The sequence below is a fragment of the Podarcis pityusensis genome, assembly GCF_964106645.2.
Source record: "Podarcis pityusensis genome assembly, chromosome: 16".
In the NCBI taxonomy this organism is placed as follows: domain Eukaryota; kingdom Metazoa; phylum Chordata; class Lepidosauria; order Squamata; family Lacertidae; genus Podarcis; species Podarcis pityusensis.
This window is the reverse complement of record NC_138041.1, coordinates 15,182,523-15,206,672: the sequence shown is the minus strand read 5'-3', so window position 1 is coordinate 15,206,672 and position 24,150 is coordinate 15,182,523. Positions and strand designations below refer to the sequence as shown.

At 46.7% G+C, this 24,150-nt stretch overlaps 1 protein-coding gene across 31 annotated transcripts in view; it reads right to left on the bottom strand.

Moving 5' to 3' along the window:
- The window catches only part of NRXN2 (neurexin 2), a 355,281-nt gene that overhangs the window by 204,016 nt on the left and 127,115 nt on the right, over window positions 1–24,150 (bottom strand). The window contains exon 1 of one of the 31 annotated variants that reach the window (XM_080985838.1): window positions 10,367–10,516. The exons of 29 other annotated variants lie outside the window; for them this stretch is intronic. In XM_080985838.1, the coding sequence (XP_080841964.1) occupies window positions 10,367–10,508 (142 nt within the window). In that variant the 5' untranslated portion in view covers window positions 10,509–10,516. Of the gene's footprint in view, window positions 1–9,227; window positions 10,296–10,366; window positions 10,517–24,150 lie in introns of those variants that run through there. One more of the 31 variants, XM_080985844.1, reaches the window with a different exon arrangement.

The following is a 24,150-nucleotide window of genomic DNA, read 5'->3' as shown; positions in this document are numbered from 1 at the left end:
GATCCTGGGAAACCTGCCTTCCAGGCTTGCTTCCAGTGTTGCGATTTTGCATGAGGGATTCAATTGCTTGCCAGCAAATTTCGGTATGTGTGATTACAGCACATCAAAAGTGCTCTGGAACAACAAATCCACTTTTTAAAAAAGGAAAAAGTGCCTTTTTACAGTAAGGGAAGTGACAGGAAAATGCTCTAGAAGCACAGGGTAACGATTGATGTTGACACTGAGTTGCATAACCTCCACACAAACAAATCAGGACAGGTCCTCGATAAGCAGGTCTCCTAGAAGCACCCCAGGTCTTCGGTTTCTCTTTTGTCTGTATGCCAGATCTAACCTGCAAAGGGACAATGTCTTCCCACTCATTGCTGAAACTCTCCTGGTTACCTTTCACTCTTAAGTAATTGCATTTCCTTTACATTCAACTTCACAGCTCCTCATTTCACCCCCCTCCCTGTAACAAACATACACACACACACATTCACACACACACAAAAAAAACCAAAAAACCTCCAACATGTCAAAATAGCAGGAGCCTTCTGTGTCAACTTTTAAATGCCTGCTGAGAACTTTTCTATTCCACCAGGCACGTCTACTGGCGTTAGTTTTAAATTTTTCTATTGTTGTAAATATATTTCTATGATACTTTAGTAGACAAAGACATATAGACATACATACATACATACATACATACGTACGTTGTACTATACTTCAAGGCTGTCATACACTACTCTCCCTCCCTGTAGCAAAATGTGTATAACAACCCTGCAGGCTGGTGTAACCCATTCTCTCTAAGCCACGGTCTTCCCCCAGAAGTATAATAGTGATTGGCTTTATCTGTATTATTGGCATTAGCAAAGTAATTTTTAGAACGCTTACAAAAGATCCAAGTTAGGAAGGTCATTAGCTCCTGCTTTTGCTTTTCAACTGACACATGACTCTGCAATCACAGCTACACAGAAATGGTGGACACCTGCATTTTTCCTTCTGTGGGGCAACAGCAATTAGCCATCACTTTTCCACCAGGAAAGAGCAGTAGAAAATGGCTTCTAAAGAAACCAACACTACCCAAGAGATCGCTAGATAATGGGTATTTCACTCTAGCCTTCTCATTCTCTCACTGTAGCCTTCCTCCAGCAGCCTGCTCACTCACCTGGAGGAATTCCTGCTCAGCAAGCAAGTGCTTAAATACAAAGCTGGGATGCATAGTGCCAAAATTCTGTGGGAGGCCCTACTTGTCAAGAGGAGAGAGAGAGATAGAGAGAGATGGCCTCACAGTCAAAGCGCCATCTTTTCCTTGAGTTCTGCCTTCTGGACTCAGATGGAATCTCTGCTCCATCCCTTTGCACTAGCAGAGTTTGAAGAGGTGCTGGTATGCCAGAAATCTGCCAGCTGGCATTGCACCCAGGTAGGGCCAGTGTGCTATAATGGCCACATTGGCATGACGTCAAAGGCCAAATAGGGCAGAGCTGGGGTGTGCCAGGGGAGGAACAGGATCTTTATTGACACTCTACGCTCATTCGGGTTGGTCCTGCCCCCAGATGGTGGCACAATATTAGGTCTGTAATAATCATGAGAAGAAGAAGAAGAAGAAGAAGAAGAAGAAGAAGAAGAAGAAGAAGAAGAATGCAATAAGAGCAGTGTTGGGTTAAAGACTCTAGCTGAAATCAGCAAAGATTCCCAAATGACAAGCCTCTTCACCCTCTCTGCCTCCACAGTCATCCTGGGGAGGAGAATTCTGTCAAAAGCCCTGTACGGACAAACACCCTCACCTAAAGTTGCCACACGTTGGGAATTTCCCAGGGAAATCAGCAAAATGTCCGGGGAAACCCAGGGAGCCTGCACTGAATTTTACTCCTGTCTGAGTGAGGTGCACAAATTCCAGGTGGCCAGGTATAAATATTATAATAATAATAATAATAATAATAATAATAATGTAGAGATGCAAAAAAACAGAGCAAGTTGCTTTGGGGGATTTGAGGCTGGGGCAAGCCAGTGGTCTTATTTTTGCTAATAAGAGTGAGCAGGGATGCCAGACAAAAACCAGGCGCTGGGAGGGCAGGCAGCTGAGCTTAGCTTGATGCTTTTGCTATTCAGTCCCTCACAGTGCAGCCAAGCAGTCTGCAAGGTTGGAATTGGCAAGTGTTTGCTTAGCCTGACCTCTGACTAGGAAGACTTGCAGATCAGAATAAAAGAAAGAAGCTAGGAATCTTTGGATGGGGCTCCTAGCTCAGGCTAGCAGCTCAACACTTCAAAGGAACAGAGCAAGCATTCTGAAAGGGTAATTTGCTCTTTGTAAGATCATTGAGCAGCAGCTTGTCATTAAGCTGCATTACAGCTGGTGGAAAAACTTTTCATAAGCAAATGTTCAATGAGTTTTACAACCTGATGATCTTATGCACACTCATTCAGAAGTCAGTCCCATCGAATTGAGCAAGGTTTACTCCCATGTAAATGCATACACAGGACTGCAATATTAGAAGAGGTGATGAAGAATCAATATTCAAGTTTGTAAAATAGATGGAAGTCAGAAACCATTTTAATTAGATCACAGATTCCCACCCCATTTCACATCTTAATAGAGACTATTACTCATTCCAAAAAATGTAAATGAAGGATCTTATACACCAAAAATCTAGTTTCTCATCATGCATCCAAAATATTAATTAAAAAAACCCATAATATAGCTTTACCAAAATTTATGGACAGAGAGGTTCAATAGAAAACACTGAGAAGTAGGCTTTAGCTTATGAAATCTATGCCACAAAAGCACTGCCATGGGAAGTTGACACAGGAATTCTCAGGTGGGTGGGGGGACTCTGTAATATCTTCTTCAATTTTGTAAGAAACATTTTTGGACAAGGAGGTAAAATATAGGACAGGTTAGCCCCTGCCCCCCATCAGCTTTCCCCACATTTTGAATACTGAACTAGAATAACAGAATCATAGAATCATAGAATTTAAAGGGATTCCAAGGGTCATCTAGTCCAATCCCCTGCAATGCAGGAAAATGTAAGAAAACTAGAAGAGATCAGCCTTAAAAATGTTAAGGGAGGAAATGGACAACAGCCATGAGATGAATCACCGATTAAAACTTTAAAAAAACAACAACCAATGTGTTCTTTTAACTATATAAAACCTGATTTATTGATACACAAACTTCATCTGCATCATTACTGCTGTTTTTCAGTCTGGTGAAACAGAAATCCGTTTTTAAAATTCAAATAATACTCTTGCAGCAGAATCATGGTGGTGTTGGATTTCACAGATTAGTTTCCAAATCGAATCAAGTTTATAATGCTTAGCCAAAGGGCTTGGACAGGCATTCAGCAGTACCATAAAAATCAAGTGGAACGTATTCCCTGGAATTCTTAAAACATCACCTATAGCTGACTAATAGAAAAGAAAAGTTGGCTACCAAGGTCTGCCACAGTTTGTGGGCTTCTGCACATCCACAGACCAAAGCACACGAACAAAAAGCAGCCTTGGACTTCCTGAGTTAGCACATTCTTTTCTTTTAAATGTCTTTCTTTTCTTAATACCTTTAACACGGCAACATTTATCTATTACTACCCATAATCATGCTTCTACATTAGTGTTATTGCAGCAACAGTAAAATACAACAAAGTTTTGCAGATTGTTAACTGCTACCTGTAAAATTCTGCAGGGACTCAGGAAAACGCAGAGAAGTGGTCGCTGCAGAGGATGGTTTTATCACAACAACTTTAGTATGAAAGAAGTACTCAAGCGGAGGGCTGCCAGACCCTTTCAAGGCTGCCAGAGCACGTCCGGCTTGTGCGGAGCTTTGAGAGAGGGAGAGAGAGGTATCGCTTGAGCCGCAAATAAAACCTGGGTCAGAACTGCTGCAGATTCTAGCACAGCCTTCACCAACCTGATGCTCTCCATATGTTTTGCACTACAATTCCCATCAGTGCTGGCTGGAGTTGTAGCCTAAGACATCTTGAGGGCAACAGGTTGATGAATGAAGGCTGTTCTACTAAGTATGCTAAATACATACTCAGAAAATGAGTGCTGTTCTCAGTATTGCATGACAAACTGCAGAACAGCAAAATTTAGCAATGAACTCCGTATCACATAATTTGCCCCTACTTGACCCGTTTAATCCCTGTAAGAAAGTCAAAATGAATTTAGCTTTATGTATGATGCATAAAATAGAAATACAGTGGTACCTCTAGTTGCGGACATGATCCGTTCCAGGGTGCCATTCGCATCCTGCAAAGTCCGCAACTAGAGAGGCGCTTCTGCGCATGTGCGGAGTGTGCAGAATGCTTCTGCGCATGTGTGGAGCGCGCAGAATGCTTCTGTGCACGCACGAAGTGCGCAGAACGCTTCTGTGCATGCATGCATGGCAAAACCCGTAAATATACACTTCCGGGTTTGCCGCGTTCGCAACCCGAAAAGACGCAACATGAACCTAACGCAACACGAGGTACGACTGTATAGGAAGCGATCTTATACTGAGTTGGATCATTGGTCCATCCAGCTCAGCACTGTCTACACTGACTGGCAGCAACTCTCCAGGGTTTCAAGTAGGGAACAGCTCCCAGTCCTACCTGGAGATGACAGCAGGGATTGAACCTGGGACCTTAAGCATGCAAAGCAAATGCTCTACCTACTGAGCTACAGCCCTTCTCCTTAACCTTTGTATAGTCTATGCATAGGGGGAGGAAGTTTTGAACTGGGCTGCACATATAACTTGGGAAACAGAAAAAAACATGCAGGGACTTAGCATTATATCTGTAAGATCTACTATGTGGCCTGTGTTGAAGAAGCAGGGGTGGTCAAGAGAAGCTGTTATGCTTACATGGTCTAAATAGCCACTCTGCCTTTGATCCTACAGACCAGGGTGCTCCTCATTCCCAGATGCAATATCTTTGGTCATGGCTCTTTTGTGGAGAGAGGGAGGATATTGGTATATTCCCAGAGGCATTCTCCTCTTTAAAGTAGGGCTCCGACACTCTGTTAAATGCCCCTTTGTCTCTATCCCACAACTGCCTTGAGTTCTTTGTGGTGGGGTGGCCTTTCAGAAGCCCCTTCCAATAAAAAAGGCCCCTGAACAGAGGGGTCCTGCCAGTCCCTTTGGTGCATCAGAAGAGGAAACAGCTCCCTGCCCTTCCCTTCCCTTCCCTTCCCTTCCCTCCTCCCCAATAGAGGAGATTCAAAACTGCTGGGTCAGGGGGGCTGTCCTGGGTTGAGATAAACTGTCCCCAGGTCCGTTCCAGCCCGGCTGGAGTTGGGGATGCTATTAATTTGCTGCTAACCCGAGGCGGCAGCCCCTACTCCGGCTGGCTCCCAACTCGCTACCGTAAGCACTTTTCTCTTCCCCAGCTCAGTGACCTTGGGTTACCGCCATCCCTCTAAATCCCATCCGCGCCCCAAATGCTGACCTTCCTGGCTCAATTCAAAAGACACAGACACACAAACCCCAGGACGGGCTGCAGGAGGAGGAGGAGAAGGAGAAGGAGGGAAGCAACAGACAGGAGGAAAAAACAAGATGGGCTGGGGAGGAAGACAGCAGAGGCAGCTGAGCTGGGTGTGTAAAAATGAATGGCCTAATGACTGGTTTAAGAGGGACAACCTGAGATTTCCCACAATGAGGGGCTGGGGGCATGCAGCTTGCTTTGTTTGTTTGTTTGTTTGTTTGTTTGTTTACTTGCTTAAGTTACTTATGAAGATTGAAGTTTTTTTTGTGACACAAAACAAACAAATAAGCAAGGAAAGGTATATATAGTGTCTCCTCTTTCAATTCATAGAGTCTTTTTCACAGTTTGTGTACATTGGATATGAGACACTATTGGGGGATTGCACCTCCCACACAAGCTCCGCTCCACTGCAAAGCACCTCGATTTGTGAGGCTAATCTCTCTGATCCTATACTATGCAGGATTTGTGCCCTCTGAAAGTATTTGCTATGGGTGTTGTTTGTACAGGTAAGTTGGACATTAAGGAAAGAGAAGATTACAGAAGAAATCTGGAAGGCACGGAGAAGGCCAAGGTGAGGTCTACTTGGAAGTAAACACCATAGAAAAGGACAGTGCCTCTGAACATATGCAGAGTACAATCTGTCTCCACAGTTTCACAATGAGGGATGATGCATGCAGGCTTTAGCCCTGGGGTCTCTTGCTACGAAATGAAACTTTGCCAAGATCTTAATTTTAGCTCAGAACCTGATGTGGCATTATTTGTATTGCCTTGGGGGTCATCCCACTTGTGCCATGCCTAGAAAGTGTAGGTCAGAGCAGATTTCTCCTTGCCCTGCTCCTTTCCAAGGGAAAACCTGCTCTTCAGCAAAACAAAATGGTAATCTGGGGAAAACCTGAATTGTCCGATTAAGCGCCAAAGAATGGTGTGTTTTTTAAGGAGGGAAGCAGAATTAGTGGGACAAGATGAAGTGAGGATAAGTCCTTATTGAGTAGCCTGGTTTGTAGCCTCTTACATCCCAATAATTCAGATTGGGAAGTGGGTGTGTCACAGCAGTGTGAAAGAGATCCTTCCATCTACCAAGCAGGAAAGGAGCAAGGAAGGCAGAACCTGGGCCTGTCAGTAAATTAATATTCATAGATTCAAAGATGGGTTTATTGGGGGAAGTCTGAGCAGCCTTGGAGCTATGGGGGGCGAGTTTAACTTTTTCTCTTCCTGTCATCATTGCTCGGACAAAAGAATTCCTCTCTGAAGTTGCTACTTGCTTTTCAAGACAAGCCTCTGCAGGTGACAGAGGGAGCTTCTTTTGAAACTCAAGTAGCAGCTTCAGAGAGGATTTGGGAGGGGCAAGGATGTTCTCCCCAGAGAGCTCCACCTTCTGCCAACATTAACATCATTTCTGCAACATACGAAGATGTACTTCTTCTCTTAGTCATTAAAGGGAATATGACAATCAAATATTTTACTTCTGTTTTTGTGTTCTATTTATTGGGTGGGGGGAGCGGTATTTGTTGCTGTTTATGTGTTCTACCTACCTGCCTGGGACATCCCTTTCAATGCCCCACAAGAGAGGGGAAGAGGACAAAGGGTTAGGGAGGAGGAGCAGGTGTCAACTTTCTGAGAGAACATAAATGGTCCATTGCCCTTTGACATATACAGTAGTAATTAATTCTCAAGTCATTCGTTTGGAATAAGGGTAGCATTCAGGACTTACTCTGAGCCAAGGTTCATGAACTATGTGACATAATGATCACGAAGGTGCCTCTGAGCATCCTCTCCCTCACTGAATAACTACAGTTCATCCATCCACATACATTTGGGGAATTTTCACAGGTAAGATCTTAAGGGGTTGGGGGTGTTTTTAAAAGGCAGCCCTGCTGTAAAAAGGGGAAGGAAAGGATTCATAGGTGCCTGTTGATTATCTGGCTAACCTCTAAAGATGTGCTCCCTGCCTCAAACCCTGGAGAGCCATTGACAGCCAGTGAGGGCAATACTGGGCTGAATGGACCAGTGGCCTGGCTCTTGGTATACAGGACAGCTTCCTATGATCCAAGCACAGGCCAAATGTCCCTCTCTCTCTTTCTCTCTTCCTGACACGGATGCCTGGCAGCTCCAAACACGTTTCCTGCTCTGAGCTTCATGCTTTTACTGTAAGAATATGTTTTTTGTCTCTGCAGAGCAATGCAAACTGTCTCTGGCCCAGGCACGAGTCTTGTACCTCAAGGCGGACGTGTGGAGCAGAACATTTTAAATGGAACAAATTTGCTGTTTCTCTCTCCCTCTCCTCAGTGCCTGCAGCAGTGAATGAGCAAAATATTCAGCCCAGCCATCAATTCCGCCCTCTTCTTCCCTGCTTTCCTCCAACCAGCCCTGCGAGCAAGAAAGCCGCTCCACCAGAGCAAGAAGCACTGTCCTCAAGTTGGCTGGGGGGTTCACAAGACGGCCTCCCCACACCTACTGGCAGGTCTGTGCAGCAGAGCCCTGTCCAATACAGGCTCTCTGGGGCCTGAACTGACCTCCTGCAACTCCCGGCAGCCCCACCACCCACCCAGTGCACAGGCAAGCCCAGCTAGTGTGGTGGGCACTCAGGCTCTGCTGGCAGCCCCAGGCAAAGGGCTGCCTGCCTCCAGGTTCCCCCTTTGCCTCTGGGCATCGCTTCGGAGGAAAAGGCCTTCCCTTAATTATTCATTGCAACATTATGAGATCATCCTTATTCAACTATTCCAGTGCAATTTACAAAATAACAACAATAATGCAATATTATTAAGCAAGAAACACACTTAAACAAGACTACAGTACCAGTAAGAACAGCAATAGGAAAAGTCACAAGGGCTTTTCAAAACCACCATTTAAAAATGCTGAGAGATATTCAAAAGGCCTGGGGGAAAGCTTGATTTCTAAAGGGACAGCAGAGCAGGCATGGGGTGAGCTTTGCTTGGTGCCAAGGAAAGCATAGATAGAGGACCTCTAATCAAGTCAAGAAACTCCAAGAGGAAAAGGAGATGCAGGGAACTTCTGCCCTCCAGGTACAACCAAGCCAAGTGGATCTTGAAACCAGACCACCTAATGATGCTAGTAGCCACACACACACCACCATTAAGTTAAAACAAAAAAAACACACCCTGCAGTTAAAGAAATCCATACGGTTGACATGACCCCAGAGCCTAGCAGTGACCAGGCAAGAGTCCAGAAAGCTACATGTCTGCCACTGAAGGAGCCAGACCGAGCTCCTGACTCTGAGCCAGATGCAGTTTGTTGGGCAGGTGCCCACCAAGCCCTGAGGCTAGTAGGTAAGCAGGAAGGATGCCAGAGTGGTAGGGTTTGGAGAACCAGAGCCGGGACCACCGTCATGGGTGCCTTCTTCCTCTGAGACTCAGAAGGGAAGCCTGCCAAACTACATGGGATGGAGCTGTCATTTTCACTGAACTCAATAGAACCTACTTTTGGATAAAGCATGCACAACTGAAGTCAGATAGGTTGGCTTGTGCCCACACGACTGACCCCCTAATGTCAAGCAGGATGATTTAGGGTGTCATGAAAGGGCAGCAAATTGCTAATTTTATGTATATTTATTGCTGGAGGGGAAGATTGTGGGATTTTCTGCCTCAGGTACCAAAATGTCCTTGCCTGATGGCAGGGGGAAGGGGCCATTTATTGTTCTTACCTCAGGCAGCAAAATATCTTGGGATGGCCCTGATTACCCGTTGGATTGTTTGACCTTAAAACAATGCCCACAGAAGACACCCCCTGGTGTGAAATGTCCCCACAATATTTCTTCCGTGTTTCTCTCACCACTTTCAATAACCCCATCAGGCCATCTGCTCCACAACTGAGATTAGCCAGAGAGTCTGATGGTATGACAAAACATCCGTGAAAGTGTTGGGTGCTCACACCCCACCTTTGGGTGCATAGAGCAGTTTCTGCCTTATGCAGACCATGGGGTAGAAGTGTGTGGAATCCTCTGCGGATCCCCTCCAAAACAACTGTGACAGCCACTCCTGAATCCATTTTGAAATTGACAGTTGCCTCACATATAGCTGCTCTCTGGGGAAGGTCAGAGACTTTTACAGAACATGAAGTCTAAGGGAAAAAACTGGCTGAATTGGCTATCTAATGCTGGGGTCACTTTTTGCACCTTCAGGGCATGACATGCAACAGCAAAATGCCCTGGGTATTTTTTTGTTTTTTCCTTCTTTTAAATAGTCCTTGCATTGGGTCCCCCCAGGTGGTCAAATTCTTCAGATGCCATAAATGTTCCCAGGTCTTCTGCAGGCAGTCTGACAGAGTAGCTGCTTCAGAAATAGCTGTCCTGACCTCTCCTTCCATGCTGCTCTTGCAGAGACAGGAGGACTGAACTTCCCCTTTCCAAAATGGCTGCTGCAACAGCTTCTGGGGTTTTGCGCAGCAGAGGTTGCATCTTCTAAGTCCAAAGTTGTCCCTGTTCTGGGTTTTGATCAGTTCAGGTGGCACTGAATCTCTGTAGCACTGCAGTTAAAGTCACCTGTTAGCGTCATTCCCCCCAAAAGCCCCTGGCCGAGAATTACAAGCACCCATCTACTCCTAAAGTAATTCTCCCGGTTTTTATCAGCAGCCTCACAGTATACAGCCTGTTCACTCAAGGCGCTAGCAGATGACTGAACAATTTCTCCAGGCTTCTGAGTACTTTGACAGAAGCAGCCCCGCTCACAAGAAACCACGTTCCTCTTGGGGATGAAACAGGCATCATCCTTCGCAAGGAGAGTTTCATACTTGCCCTTCTGGTCCTCTTCAGCAAAGGCCAGGCTGGATTTACCTGCTGAGTTGTTTTCCTTCTTCCTTGTGCTGCATTTTTTATTTTTTTATTTTTTGTGGCCAGGTGAAAGCAAGCAAACTTTTCTTTTCTCTGGCACATGCTTAGACTACTGAAACTGCTTGGCAGCCTAGGAATTTACCTCCACAAGGTCTATCTGGGGATCTCTCACCCAATTCCACAGCTGTGCAGGAATTCAAAGGAGGAAGAACAAGTGGCACTCCTGGCATATGGGCTGAGAGTGGGCATTTAGTGGCCACACTATTGGAAACACACAGCCTCATAACTGCCTCTGCTGCGGGGTTTTTCACCAAGTGGTGAAAAAAGGCAGATCTGCTATGAGGAGAGAAAGGGAGCAGCCAAACTGGGAGCAGACTAACAAGGGGGAATGAATGGCCACCAAATTCTTAAAAAGCAGCTGTTTTCCTGCAAGGTCAACAAGCACAGGAGAGGAAATGGCGTCCTCGCCAAAGGCCCACCAGGCATGCTCTTCCCCTCACTCGCACCACAGCACCGCCAACAAAATGGGGAGAGAACCAGGCCATCTTGACTAGCAGCCCATTTAACTAGGCCAGCAGAAAGGCAAGCAACCAAACCACTTGAGGAAGGATTAACTGGTTTACGGAGATGGACCCGGGGCAACAAAGAGGGCCGAACCATTAGGCCTAAGGCCCAAGATGTGTGCAGAGTGGGAGGGCAGGACTGCTACAAAATGGCACTCCTGACTAGCCGGTCTGTCGGCAGGACATGCCAACACTGTCTCATTCCCACTGAGGAAAAGCGGGGGGGGGGGGGAGAACGCTGGCCAAAGAACCATTGGGGGGGGGACAGGGGACGTTAATCTTTCCCTCCAGTGCCCAATACATACATACACAGGGAGGAAAGAGATAAGGCACTGAGGAGGAAAAACTGAAGGAAAAACCACAAAGAAGAAAGAGCGGGAAAGTACAGAAGACACTCGAAAACTTCCCAGTACAGTGGTACCTCGGGTTACATACGCTTCAGGTTACAGACTCAGCTAACCCAGAAATAGTGCTTCAGGTTAAGAACTTTGCTTCACGATGAGAACAGAAATCGTGCTCCAGCGGCGCACCAGCAGCAGGAGGCCCCATTAGCTAAAGTGGTGCTTCAGGTTAAGAACAGTTTCAGGTTAATCCTGGGCATGGTCGGCCAATTGGTGCCAAAGAAGGATAGAACTTTCTTTATGTATGCAACAACAGCAGCAAGAATACTCATCGCGAAGACACAAAATTTACCCACCCGGGAAGAATGGCAGATGAAGTTGATGGACTATATGGAATTGGCGGAAATGACTGGCAGAATCCAAGACCAGGGAGAAGAATTGGTGGAAGAAGACTGGAAAAAGTTTAAGGACTATTTACAGAAATATTGTAAAATTAATGAATGTTAGAAAAATGTTGGAATGAAATTATATGGCTTTAGTAGAAATGTTATAAGGAATTAAGTATAAATAGATTAATAGAGTATTAAAGGAAAAATAAGGTTAGAATGTGTTAAGATAATTATAGGATAGAAAACAGAGGAAGATGGAAAGGAATTGCTGAAATAATTAACAGAAGTGGAATACAAAAAGGGAGGTGTGAGGAGGTCGTGGAAATAAGTGAATGAAAGATAAGATATTGAAATTGTTTGATTTATTTTAAACTGTTTTTGTTTTGTTTTGTTTTGTTAGTTTAATGTGTTTAATGTGTCAATGTTATGTAGTGTTTTTGTATTGTATTGTATTGTATTGTATTGTATTGTTTTTGTAGTGTTTAAATCGTTGGAAAAGCAATAAATATTAATTAAAAAAAAAAGAACAGTTTCAGGTTAAGAACGGACCTCTGGAACGAATTAAGTACTTAACCCGAGGTACCACTGTACTTGGGAAGAAACGAATTAACCAGGAAGGAGAAGGAAGCAAACACCCCAAAGGCCACACCCTCAAGCCTGAGGCAAACTATGGAAACAAAAAGCAGCCAGGGAGAGAAGACTCAGAGAAATGTCTTCAGGACTGATCCAGCAAACAGTGCAGAGTTGATATTTCCCTACTAGACTTCCCCACCCGCTTTCTTGAAGGATGTGGACACTTCTAGCAGCTTCCCCTCAGGTGCATTAAGGAGGCAGCTGCTAATTTTTGGCATTCCACCCCCCACCCCCCGCAAAAGCTTGATGCCAGGTAATCTTAAGGGCCACTGGGCAAAGGTGTCCAAGCCTCTTCCCAGGGGAAGTCTGCCAAGCTCCCTCTCTTCCCATTTCTTCCTTCAGGCATTTTCTGATAGTGTTTTGTTTTTGTTTTTTTAACTGTCTTTTATGGCCGCCTCCTTTGCTTTCCAACACCCCACTGTGTTTTGGTCTTTGATTTGATTTATTTTTAATCTGCATTGTATCATTGTGATACTGGCGATTCCTCCCCCCCCCCCTTTGTAAGCTGCTTCAGGGAGTAATTATTCTTAAAAGCGGTCATAAAGAATGAAAGCTAAAATAAACACACAGAGGCAACATCCCATTCATAATTCTCCACATGCACTTTGAGTGGGTCTAGGTTTGGGGGATGACACATCCACAGTCTTCCAGAGAGAAGCCATGAGTCTCACGGGGCTGACTCATCCAGTGCTGGGGGTGTGTGGTGTGTGTGTTTCTTGGGAGTGGGAGCTAAAAGGGTCACCTGGACTTGAACTGCTTAAGGGCCCTTATTTAAGGAAAGAAATATACTTTTTTTCCCCCCTATCTGTAACAGAGGGGAGGGAGGAAATGGTATGGGAGGATGCCATACATAGCTAATCTTGAAATACCAAAACAACGAAGGGCTTTCACTTTGGCCTGTTGTCAGGCCCTCCCTTCAGCAATCCAGGAAAGCCGTTATAGGAAGATACCATATGACGAGAGGAAATGTCCATGTGGCTCTGGGCAGCAGGAAACAACGGAGCATGCACTTGTTCACTGCCAGTATTACATAGACCTTCAAGCCAGGTTTATCCAGCCTATCCTATATAAGTTCCCTGGGCATTCAGAACAACACTACATCTCCCTATTACTACAGGACGAAAGCCCAGAAGTCACATATTTAGTCTCCAGATTTTGTGCTGCCATGATAGATATTTGACGAGGGATGATCTATGCTACAAATCAGTCCTAAATTGAAGGCCCATATTGTTAGATCCGCACTTCTGAAGCCCCACCTGATATAGCTGTTTTTAACTGATCTCTTTTAATTTCTCTTATCAGTTTTTACTCATCCATTACCTATGTTTAATCAAGTATTCTGTGTATATGTTTTAATCTACGTTTGGTTCTTGCTCGCATGTATTTTAATAACCATCCGCTTGGAGATACTGTTATGCTATTTATTTAGATGTTTTGCTTATGCTGGTCTGTGCCCGTAATAAAGTAAATTCAATTCGGTATGGGAGGGGGGAACATAGAGCCAGTGACTGACCTCCAGACGCAACTGCTTATTTACAATTATCAAAATTCTGTTTTCGACAGGAATTCCCCTAGGCAGGAAAGCAGGAGGTCCCTTTCACATCCTGTCACTTTAACCGCTTGTTCCAGGTCTGCAAGGTGTAATCAAAGGTGATGTTTGCAAGCGAAAAGTTCTTGTGCATGTACCAGACAGATCTTGTTTCCATTATCACCTGCCTCAGGTTCAACCACGGAGCCTCCTTTCGGTGCCACAATTTTGCAAAACATTTGAGTACTTCTGAACATGAGCAGAGTGCTGCTCGCTCTCATCTGGGATGGGGGAGCAGGGCTTCTATCATGTCCGCATAGCTCAGTAGCCAAGCACTTGCTTTGCAGGCAGAGAAGGTCCTGGGTTCAAATGCTGGCATCTTCAAAAAGTCAGGGAGCAGGTGGCAGGGAAGACCCTTCTTTCTAACTGAAACCCTGTTAGGACAGGCATTACTGGGCTCAGATGGACAAACAGTCTGAGTAAGCCTGAGGAAGGGACCGTAGCTCAGCGGGCAGAGCACCTGCTTTGCATGCATTACTTATCTTAATAATTTATATACTACTTAGTACCACAGTTTCTAAGCAGTGTACAAGAGGATTGCAGTATATATCACAAAACCCATTAAAATGAACTGTAAAATCAGAAGAACTCGCTTAAAATGCCTGTTGAAATAAAAAAAAAAATATGGAGATTCAGAGGGTGGGGGGGACTGTCTTATCTCAGCTGGGAGGGAGTTCCACAGAACTGGCCCACGATACTGGTGGATAGGACCCACCTGCCTGAGTCATGGGGAACCACTAATATAGAGAGTACTCAAAGATGTCAGTGAGCCAGCAGGGATTGTATAAAAGTATCAGGTATGCCTTAAGAATGGGTCAGCAAACTAAAGCCCTGGGGCTGAATCTGGCCCAAGTGCCTTCTGGATCCGGCCCACGGACAGTCCGGGAATTGCCACGTGGATCTGATTCTGATCATTCGGGCTGCGCCATTCCCCCCCCCCCAACCCGGTGGCGCCTCCTCCCTCCCTCCTCCTGGCTTCTCCCCGCCCTGCCTAGAGGAGGAAGGGGGCTGGGCTTTGCTGGTGCCAGCCCCTTTCCAGAGCCCTTTCGCATGCCGCTCACTGTCCCGCCACCCCCACCACCAGCCCCTGCCACTCGCAAGACACAGGAGATTTGCTGACCCCTGTCTTAAAGTATCAGGATGCAGAGAGGCTTGTAATTTAACTCAGTCCAGGTAATGGTTCCTCTCCAGTCCTGGTGGTGAGTGAGGCAAACGTCTACTTTGAAATGATGTGAAATAACCTGGATTGGATCTGAGTGTCGTACTCAGGACTGGAGGGGTTTCAGTGGTGAGAGAAAGGGAAAGGAGTAAGGTAAGACCCCCATAAACCTCTGAGGGTATTTACAGCGGTTGGCCTGCAGTATTAGGTTGCTATTGTGATATAAGTTTATTTTGTACTGAATTATATTTTAAATGCTTGTATCTTGTAGTGTGTGTGTGTGTGTGTGTGTGTGTGTGTGTGTGTTTTACTTATTTATTAAACGGGCATCCCATACCTCCCGCAAAGGAGCCCAGGGCAGCCAACAAGTGATAAAACAATGAAAAAACATCTTCAAAACAATTCCCACACAGATGCAGATTGGGAAAGATCTCCAGTTAAAAGGCTTGTTGAAAGAGGAAAGTCTTCAGTAGGTGCCAGAAAGTCAACAGAGATGGCACCTGTCTAATGTTCAAACAATATTCAATTTGTCACAAAGCTCTCTCTGTATTTCTGTTCTGGCTGCTTTCCAGAACAGACAACTGCCCCCTTAAATTCCCCACCACAAAATTTCTTGCAATAAGCTCAAAGCCGTGCCTGCCCCCCCCCCCAAGCTTCCTTAACCCTCTGAAGGCACTAAAAGCTGTCAGGCTAGAGGCAGCTTCTAGGAGCTTATAAGGAAAGGATTTCTTCACAGAATCCCCCTGGACTCTGTTCCTTACCATCACAAGCCGCAGCCCACCCAGACTGCAGGCACACTATTCTCTTCCCCATTTCCCAGTCACTATTGGGTTATTTTGCAAAAATGACCTATTTAACACATATTTACATGTTTATATGGCAATGTTTCGAATACTATACTGTACCTTAAACTCTCTGTTTTGTTAATCATAGCTACATGTCCTGTATTATTTTAGTAATTAACCAAATCCTAAAAGGGGCTCCAGAGGAAGCTTGCTGTTTGGTGCTTTTACAACCATCTATTTTTTAATTTTTTTTAAAAAAGCACAAGGAAAGGCAGAAGAGTGATAATTTGCCTCCCTGCTCCCTTGAAGAGGGAATGGGGGCATCCTTGCATATTTTTAGTCCAGAGAGTTGGCAATGTCAGGTCAACTTCCCCTTGAAAAATGCAAGCCAAGTGAAGGCTCTGTTTGAGAGAGAATGTCTATGTTTCTTGTGGGGCAGGGGGGCAATCTTGATCACAATCCTTACAACTGCTATCTTTTTTCCCTGTTTTGCTCAAAGTGGCAAACACACACACACAAATGCACGCTCCCATCTGGGTCTGCCAGAGACAATGTGCCAGGCCTTGGGGCACCCTCTGCCTTCTGTCCCCCCATCACCCCTGAGGCCTTCGCAAGCTGACACAGCCACCTCCATGATCAACATTGCCTAGCCTCTGGCATTCTGCCTCCCCACCCCATTACACTGTCCTTCAGTCTTCGGTTCCAGGGCGGGGGGACGGGGACAGGACATGTTGCTAGCTGGAGGGGGCGGGGGCTGATGAAGTTGAGAGAAGTGCAGAGAAATACCATACTGGCTGTGGCACAATCAGGGCCAGAGGACAGGCATAGAACACAAATGGCGGGGAGGGGGCCCTTTAGAGAAAAGGCAAGCAAGAGGCAACATGAGAGAGCTTTATAAAATTATGCATGGCATGTGAAAGCAGAGAGAGAGAAGTTTTCTTCTCTTGTAACACTAGAACACATGGAAACCCCATGAAGCTGAATGAGTCAAAGCAGATTAAAGAAAGTACTTCTTCAGGCAGTACATAGTTTAACTATGGAACTCACTCCCACAGGAAGCAGCAATGGCCACCAATGCAGATGGCTTTTAAAGAGGATTGGACCAATTCATAGAGGAAAGGGCTATCATTGGCTACCAGCCATGATGGCTTATGCTCTGCCTCCAGCAATGCTTCTGAATCCCAGTTTCTGGAAACCACAGGAGGGGAGAGGGCTCTTGTGTTTGGGTGCTGCTTGTAGGCTTCCTATTGGGGCATCTGGCCAGTGACTGAGAGAACAAGATGCTAGACTAGATCCGTGGGACTGATCCAACAGCAGCAGGCAGGCTCTCAGGATGAGGGCTATACTCTGCATATGCTTGGCAGTTCTTCTAATGCAGGGGTCTGCAACCTTTAAGACAAAAAAGAGCCACTTGGACCCGTTTCCAAAGGAAAAAAAAACTGGGAGCCGCAAAACTCGTCATTATAAAAATAACTTTTTTGTCACTTTTTTATTATATCTTTGTTTGACCCCTCAGAATTACTCCTCCTCATAGAAATAAACGTTAAATTAACAAGTTACCCTTTTTTTGGTGTGTGTTCTTCACTCCCCTTCAAAACAGTGACCAGCGTACATGCCCCCTTTCAATGCAGTGACCAGCGTACATGCCCCTTACAATGTAGCGGGTGGGAAGGTGACGTCGGGACGGTGCGTGACTAACGCACGCACCGCCCCCATGTGACGTCACAGCCAGTACAGCGCCCGCCACAGTGGGGAGTGTCAGGGCGCACAATGCGCCTCCTCCCCTCGCTAGTATCTGCCCCGGAGCCGCGGCAAAGGTGTAAAAGAGCCACATGCGGCTCCGGAGCCGCGGGTTGCAGACCCCTGTTCTAATGCCTTGCATGTTGTAGAGCTGAGAGCCCCCTTTTTGGCTCAAGCTGACACAGTCGTTCTAGCCCCCAAACTCCCTACATTATCAGAATTAGGCACAGTCAAGATGGGAGCTGTAGTCCAAAACGTCAGGCAGGCACCAGTTTGGGAAAGGCTGATCTACATTTGCTGTTTAGTTTTAGTTATTTTAAAAGAAAAGAATTCAGATATGAAATTGCACTAGTAGTTCATGCTTTTCCGTAAACAAGAATTCATAATCTTCATCCCACCATATTCCAGAGGGTATATAAGACTTATTTATCCATCTTCCCTGTCCAACATGTAAATATTCCTTGTGAAAGGGGCCCAAGAGACTCTATCCAGCAGCTCTTGAATTTCAGAGTACACACCACTTGAAGCCTTAGGTGGAATAAAGATGCATCCTGTGATGCCTGGAAGCTTGCCACTTCAATCATAAGTGCTGGTGAGTTTTGCTTTGCTTTTTTTTCTTTAAGTGACTACTGTATTGAGAACCATTTTGGATTTGCAGAAAGACTGGCTCACATGCAGGCAGGGCTCTTTGCATCAAACAAGTGCAAGGCTCTCTCCTCCTCCCTCTGGTCGCCCACAATTAAGTTGTTTGGGTTATGGGATGGGGTGTAACAAACATGGGTGCTCCTCAGGCAAGTGAAGGGAGGCCCCCTGCTCCTCTGCCACCCCCCGGCACTTCGCCCATTGTTGCTCAGGCTTCCTTGCCAACCCTATCATTCCCACACACCTCCATGTCAATCACAGCATGTCAGGTTCCATGAAGCCACCCACTTCTGTCATTGTGTCCCATTGCTGCTGCTGCGTGGGAACTTGAGGTGGGGGTGTTGCAGCACAACTCCCTGCTGGATCCTAACAAGGGAGGGGGGCTGGTGGGTGACTTGGCTGATCTGGAATGTGGGTGCTTGCCTGCTCTGGATGGGGTTGCATCTCCCCCAGGAATCAAGTCTCTGCAGTTTGAGAATGTTGGGGGGGGGGGGGAGCCCAAGCGGCTTCCTGCAGCTTCAGGCTGGTATAGTAATGCCAGCCACTCCTGACCACAGTGATCCTTGCTCTGGGAACCTCTAGATTAGTATACTGTGATGTGCTGTAAGTGGTGCTTCCCTTGAAGACTGTGCAAATTTCCTGCAATTCAGAGCAAATGGGACCAGCAAAAAAACACTGCTGTGTGGGTAGCTTCCTGTTCAAGACTTCAGTCACTCCATCCCTCTCCCTCAACAGTCAGTCTGCATTGCCACCCTGGATGCTTGGCAGTGGTGAGGGTGAAGCAGAGTGGAAGAGATGGGGGGGAAGGTTGCCAAAGCCAGGAAGGACAGCCCTGGGGGAAAGGGGCAAAGGCTATTCATGCTCTGGCCTGCCTCCCTGCACTTTCTGGAGCAGCCTCCTTTACTCCTGCTCACAGTCTCACTCCCCATTCCGCCCTCACTTGGGATCCCAGGCCCAACTCAGCTCGGGGGTAGCCCAGGGACTGCTTTCCTCCTGAGCTGGTTCCCTTCCCTTGAAAGGCTCCCAGCCAGCCTCATCCATTTTCGAAAAGCCGGCTTTCCTCTTAAAAGCTGCCTTTCAAAAATAGCCCTTTGAAAACATCCCAGCTACCCCGCCCCCCAAATCTCTGTCAACCAACAGGAGCCGGTTTTTTCCAAGTCGGGGAACAGAACAGAGCCACATCTCTCTCCCCTCCTGGGCTGCAAGCAGGTCTCCAGGCATAGAAATCATAGAATTGTAGGGTTGGAAGGAACCCCAAGGAACACCTAGTCCAACCCCTTTGCAATGCAGGAATCCTGCCCACAGCCGTCGCTGGGTCTACCAGAGGGTCTGAGCTGAGCTAAGCGGGGAGGAAGGCAGTTTGCTTGAGGCCCTCCCCTCCCCGGAGAGCCAGCTGCTTTTTAAAAAGACTCAGAAAGGTGTAGGGAGGAGGTGGTTAAGGACCAAGGAGAGCTGGAGAACAGAGCAGCTGTCTGGCTTGCAGAATAGCTGCCTGGCTATTGGGGATGGTATAGCACTCAAGAGTAATGGACCTGGGCCCCATCTGCGCTCAGCATTTGAAGCAGTATCATCCCACTTTGAGCTTCCCCCAAAGAAGGCTGGGAAGTATAGTTGGTTCAGGGTGCTGAGAGCTGTTAAGAGACGCCCTATTCCCATACAATTCCAAGAGTTCCCGGAGAACAGAGGTTGACTACTCTGAGAATTGCTGCTCTGGGAGGGGAATAGGGAGCCTCAGAACTAACAGCTCTCAGCAACCCCACAAACTACACTTCCCAAGATCCTTTGAGGGAAGTCATGTCTGCTTATGAAGTGCTATGATACGGCTGCAAATGCAGAGTGCAGATGAGGCCAGGGAGACCTCAGTTAGCACCGCGGTGCAGCCATGAAGCTTACGAGGTATGCCATGCAGGGTTGTTTTTTAAAAACAAGAATCTTTACTCCAACCTTCCTTAAGCAGCTCAGAGTGACATCACCTGTAGTTTGCATTATGATGGGGAGGGGGGGGGAGCAAATATGGATTTTTTTATTTTTTAAGTCCTAAAAAGGTGTAATGAATACAGAATGCCAACCCATCCCTTGCACCAGCTCTCGCACCGACAAGCCTCCTTGCACACTCAGAGTCACATCCATGGGCCCCCTTCAGAGCTCCAGAGCCCACCCAAGCAGTGAGCAGGCCTCTAACAGGCAGTTGGATCAGCTCAACATCTGCACCCATCGCTCGCTTGCAGAAACGCCCCCCCTCCTCTGTGCCATGAGCGTTCACAACTGCCAGCATGGGAGGGGCCCGTCCTTCGCCCCCGCAGAACGAGGCCGTGACTGAGCCAAAAGCGTCCTGTGTTGGCGGCGGCAGGCCACAGCGCCGACTCTGAAGCCGCCCCTCCAGCGCACAGCCAGCTTCAGTCATTAGCTCATCAACTCAAGACTTCGGGACAATTAATCCTATTCCCCTTCCCTTGGGACGCAGCACGCCAACATCCCAGTGCACGGTCGGCATAGCAACCAAGCCAGCAGCCTGATCCAGGGATGTTTATGTCCTCTTGCTGCAATGGAGGAGGGGGGTGGATGGGGAGGGGCTGCTGCTGCTGCTGCAAGGGATGAAAGGCAAACAGGTAGATGCTGAATAAGAGGCTCAGCCAGGCTCTTTATAGTCTGCTTGTTCTCCTCGGAAGGGCTGCTCACCAAGGCACTGCAGAGGATTCGGGCCCTGCCAGTAAACTGGGAATCCCCAACACACCTGCTGTCCTCCTCCCCCCCCCCCACACCTTTCCAGGCAAATAAGCATCACAAATGGCACCTTGAGTTTACATCACAGACATTGCCCAAATTCTTCCTTGGGTACCAAGGAAGAGAAAGTAGGACTATCATACAGCTCTGGGGTCCTCTCCCACCTGAGTCCACAGGCCAGGCATCCACAGCCACAAGCAGCCCAGAGCACATTCGGGAAAAGGATTTGGCAGCCTGAGAATGACAGTGCCCATTAAAAGAAAATAAAGATGCTAGTCCTCAGGGCTGCTAAGGCAAGTGTTCAAACAAAAGCACAGTTATGCACAGTGCCTGGCAATTTCAGAGTGCGCCTGAGTGCTGCAGTCAAAGAAGGGCTTCGGTCCCCCCACCACCACACATGTCCTCTGCAGCAAAGCACACAAATGCATGCTGGGATAGCTCAGTTGGCAGAGCATGAGGCTCTTAATCTCATGGTTGTGGGTTCGAACCCCACATTGGGCAAGTTTCTTGGATTGCAGAGGGTTGGGCTACATGACCCTCGTGGTCCCTTCCAATTCTATGATTCTACGATTCCTGTGATTCTATGCAAATGTGCCCAATCACACAGCAGGGCTCGTCTTGCCAGGTATCCTCTTTAGCACAGCTGATTCCTGCTGTGCTGGAGTACAGAACACTTTGGCCTGCAGTCTCCTGCATTCTTAACTGGACCACCTGCCAGCAGAAAGGGCACATGCCCCCCCCTGGCTCAGAGAAGGGCCATAGCTAAGTGGTAGAGCACCCCCTCTGCATGCAGAAGGCCCCAGGTTCAAGCCCCAGGATCTCCTGCCAAATCCCTGGGATTTAAAAGTGGGGCAACTCCATGCAATCAAGGGGGAAAGGCCGGCGTCTTCTAAAACAAAACTAGGGAGAGGCTACTTCTCAGTGGTGGGATACGATACAATACAATACAATACAATATGATACGATAATCTTTATTGTCATTGTCCCATACAGAACAACGAAATTGAAAAAATCTACATCAGACATTCAAAAACCAGCAAGCCTGCTATCCCAGCTATCACAGCCTGGTTAACCCCCTAAAAACTCTGGTACCCCATAATTAAATACAATATACTCCCACAGAGCCTACCTCACACTGCGTTTAAAACCAAAATCGCATTTGGATAGAAACTGTTTCTCATGCAGCTAGTCCTATTTATAACCCTGCTTTGCATGCAAAAGGTCCCGGGTTCAAGACATAGTATAATGCATGGCTGTTTCTGATAGCCATCCTGTCCCCAAGCTGATTTTTAAGGAGGCTACTGGGAGGTCATGACTGGGCTGAACTGGAGGTAGGTGGGTTAAGAGTGATGCTTAGTAAGTCCCCGCCTCAGAAGATTCAGGGCAGATAAAAGGAAGCATTTCTTCATGCAGCACATGGTTAAACTGTGGAACTCACTCCTGCAGGAGTTAGTGATGGCTTTAAAAGAGGACTGGACCAATTCCTGGAGAAGGACAAGTTTATTAATGGCTAACAGCCACCGTGGCTGTGCTCTGCTCCTACATAGCCAGAGGCAGTGATGCTTCTGAATGCTGGAGACTGCAGAAATGTCAGGCATCTCATCCAGCCCCCCCCCCCCATCTACTACTCTGATGGGCAAAAACTCTGCAGGGTAACAAAGAAAGGTCTTCCCTGCCATCTGCTACCTGGGTCTCTAAAAGAAAACCCCAAAGGAAGCTAAGGGGTGAACCTGGGACCCTCTGGATGCAAAGCAGATGCTCTGGCCCTGATCTATGGGCCTTGCCTAAGAACTGAACTGCTCCAGGTATGAAGGTGGTTCATGCAGATTCCGGAGAGTCAGAAAATGTGAAACCCTGTGCTGAAGGAGTGGCCTCCTTAGGGCTGCACTGAATTCCTCCCAAGGACTTTAAAAACACAGAGGGAATGTAAAGAAAACGAAGGTACATTCTTTCACCTTTGGTGGACGTGCCCAAAGATTAAGGCTTTCTGGGAGATGATCTATAATGAATTGAAAAAGGTATTTAAATATACCTTTCTAAAGAAACCAGAGGCCTTCCTGTTGGGCATAGTCGGCCAATTGGTGCCAAAGAAGGATAGAACTTTCTTTATGTATGCCACAACAGCAGCAAGAATACTTATTGCAAAGTATTGGAAGACACAAGACCTACCCACTCTGGAAGAATGGCAGATGAAGGTGATGGACTATATGGAATTGGCAGAAATGACTGGCAGAATCCGAGACCAGGGAGAAGAGTCGGTGGAAGAAGATTGGAAAAAGTTCAAAGACTATTTACAGAAATATTGTAAAATTGATGAAAGTTAGAATGATGTTGGATAGAAACTAAGTGGCTTTTAGCTGTAATGTTATAAGGGAATATGAAAAAATGGACTATTAATAGGTAAAAATTTAATGTTATAATACTTTAAGATCGAAGACTAGGATAAACAAAGAGGGGAGGGATTTGCTAAACTAACAATTGAAGTAGAATACAGAAAAGGGAGGCGTGAGGAGGTCTGGGAAACAAGCAAATGATAGATAAGTGATTGAAAGACTGAATTGTTTTTAACTATTTTTATTTTGTATTTTTCTCTTTTCTTTTTCTATTTTGTAATATTTTGAAAATCCTAATAAATATCTTATTAAAAAAAAAAAACACAGAGGGAAAAGTGACCAACAGAGATCTATTGGCCTCATCCTGAACTAAAAACCCCAGAAAGAAACTGATCTCTGTGATGTGCACCAGCTGACATCAACCCACCTATCCCCTGATAAGAATCAGGCTCAGTGGACAGGCAACACCAGTTGGCTGGATGATGCCCCAGGCAGCTCTTTGGCCTTTCCCAGGAAGTGTGGCGGGGTCTTCTGCCCTTGCCCAACAGTTCCCCGCTCTCCCATAAAAGCTGCCCTTTCCTTGGTCTCCTCTCCAGAACACCCTGATTAAAATCAATCACAGCCTTTTCTATATTAATGGCATCTTATTTGTATTGAATGCATCATTAATGTTAACGATCCCTGGGAGTCTTCCCCCACCCTCCCTGGACGGAGTGTATTAATTGCTCACTTTGTAATTAAATATTAAGGCTGGGAGTTTTCACGCTTCACACAGCTGGCATGTTTTTTTTGGGGGGGGGGGGCGTGTGCCTGAGCGAGAGACGGGGCTGGCGGGCGTCAGCCTCTTCAAAGATGCGGGGAGAGGCAAGGTGGTTCAGCAAGGATGCAAACGCCCCCACGCAATATCAGACGCCGCTTCTGCAAGATGCACACACATGCTCAAAATATCTCGGCCAAAGAGGCGGGCCACGGGGTAGGCCTGTGCCATAAAGAGAGAGGACAGCCCTCTCTTTGAAGGGCAATCGCATG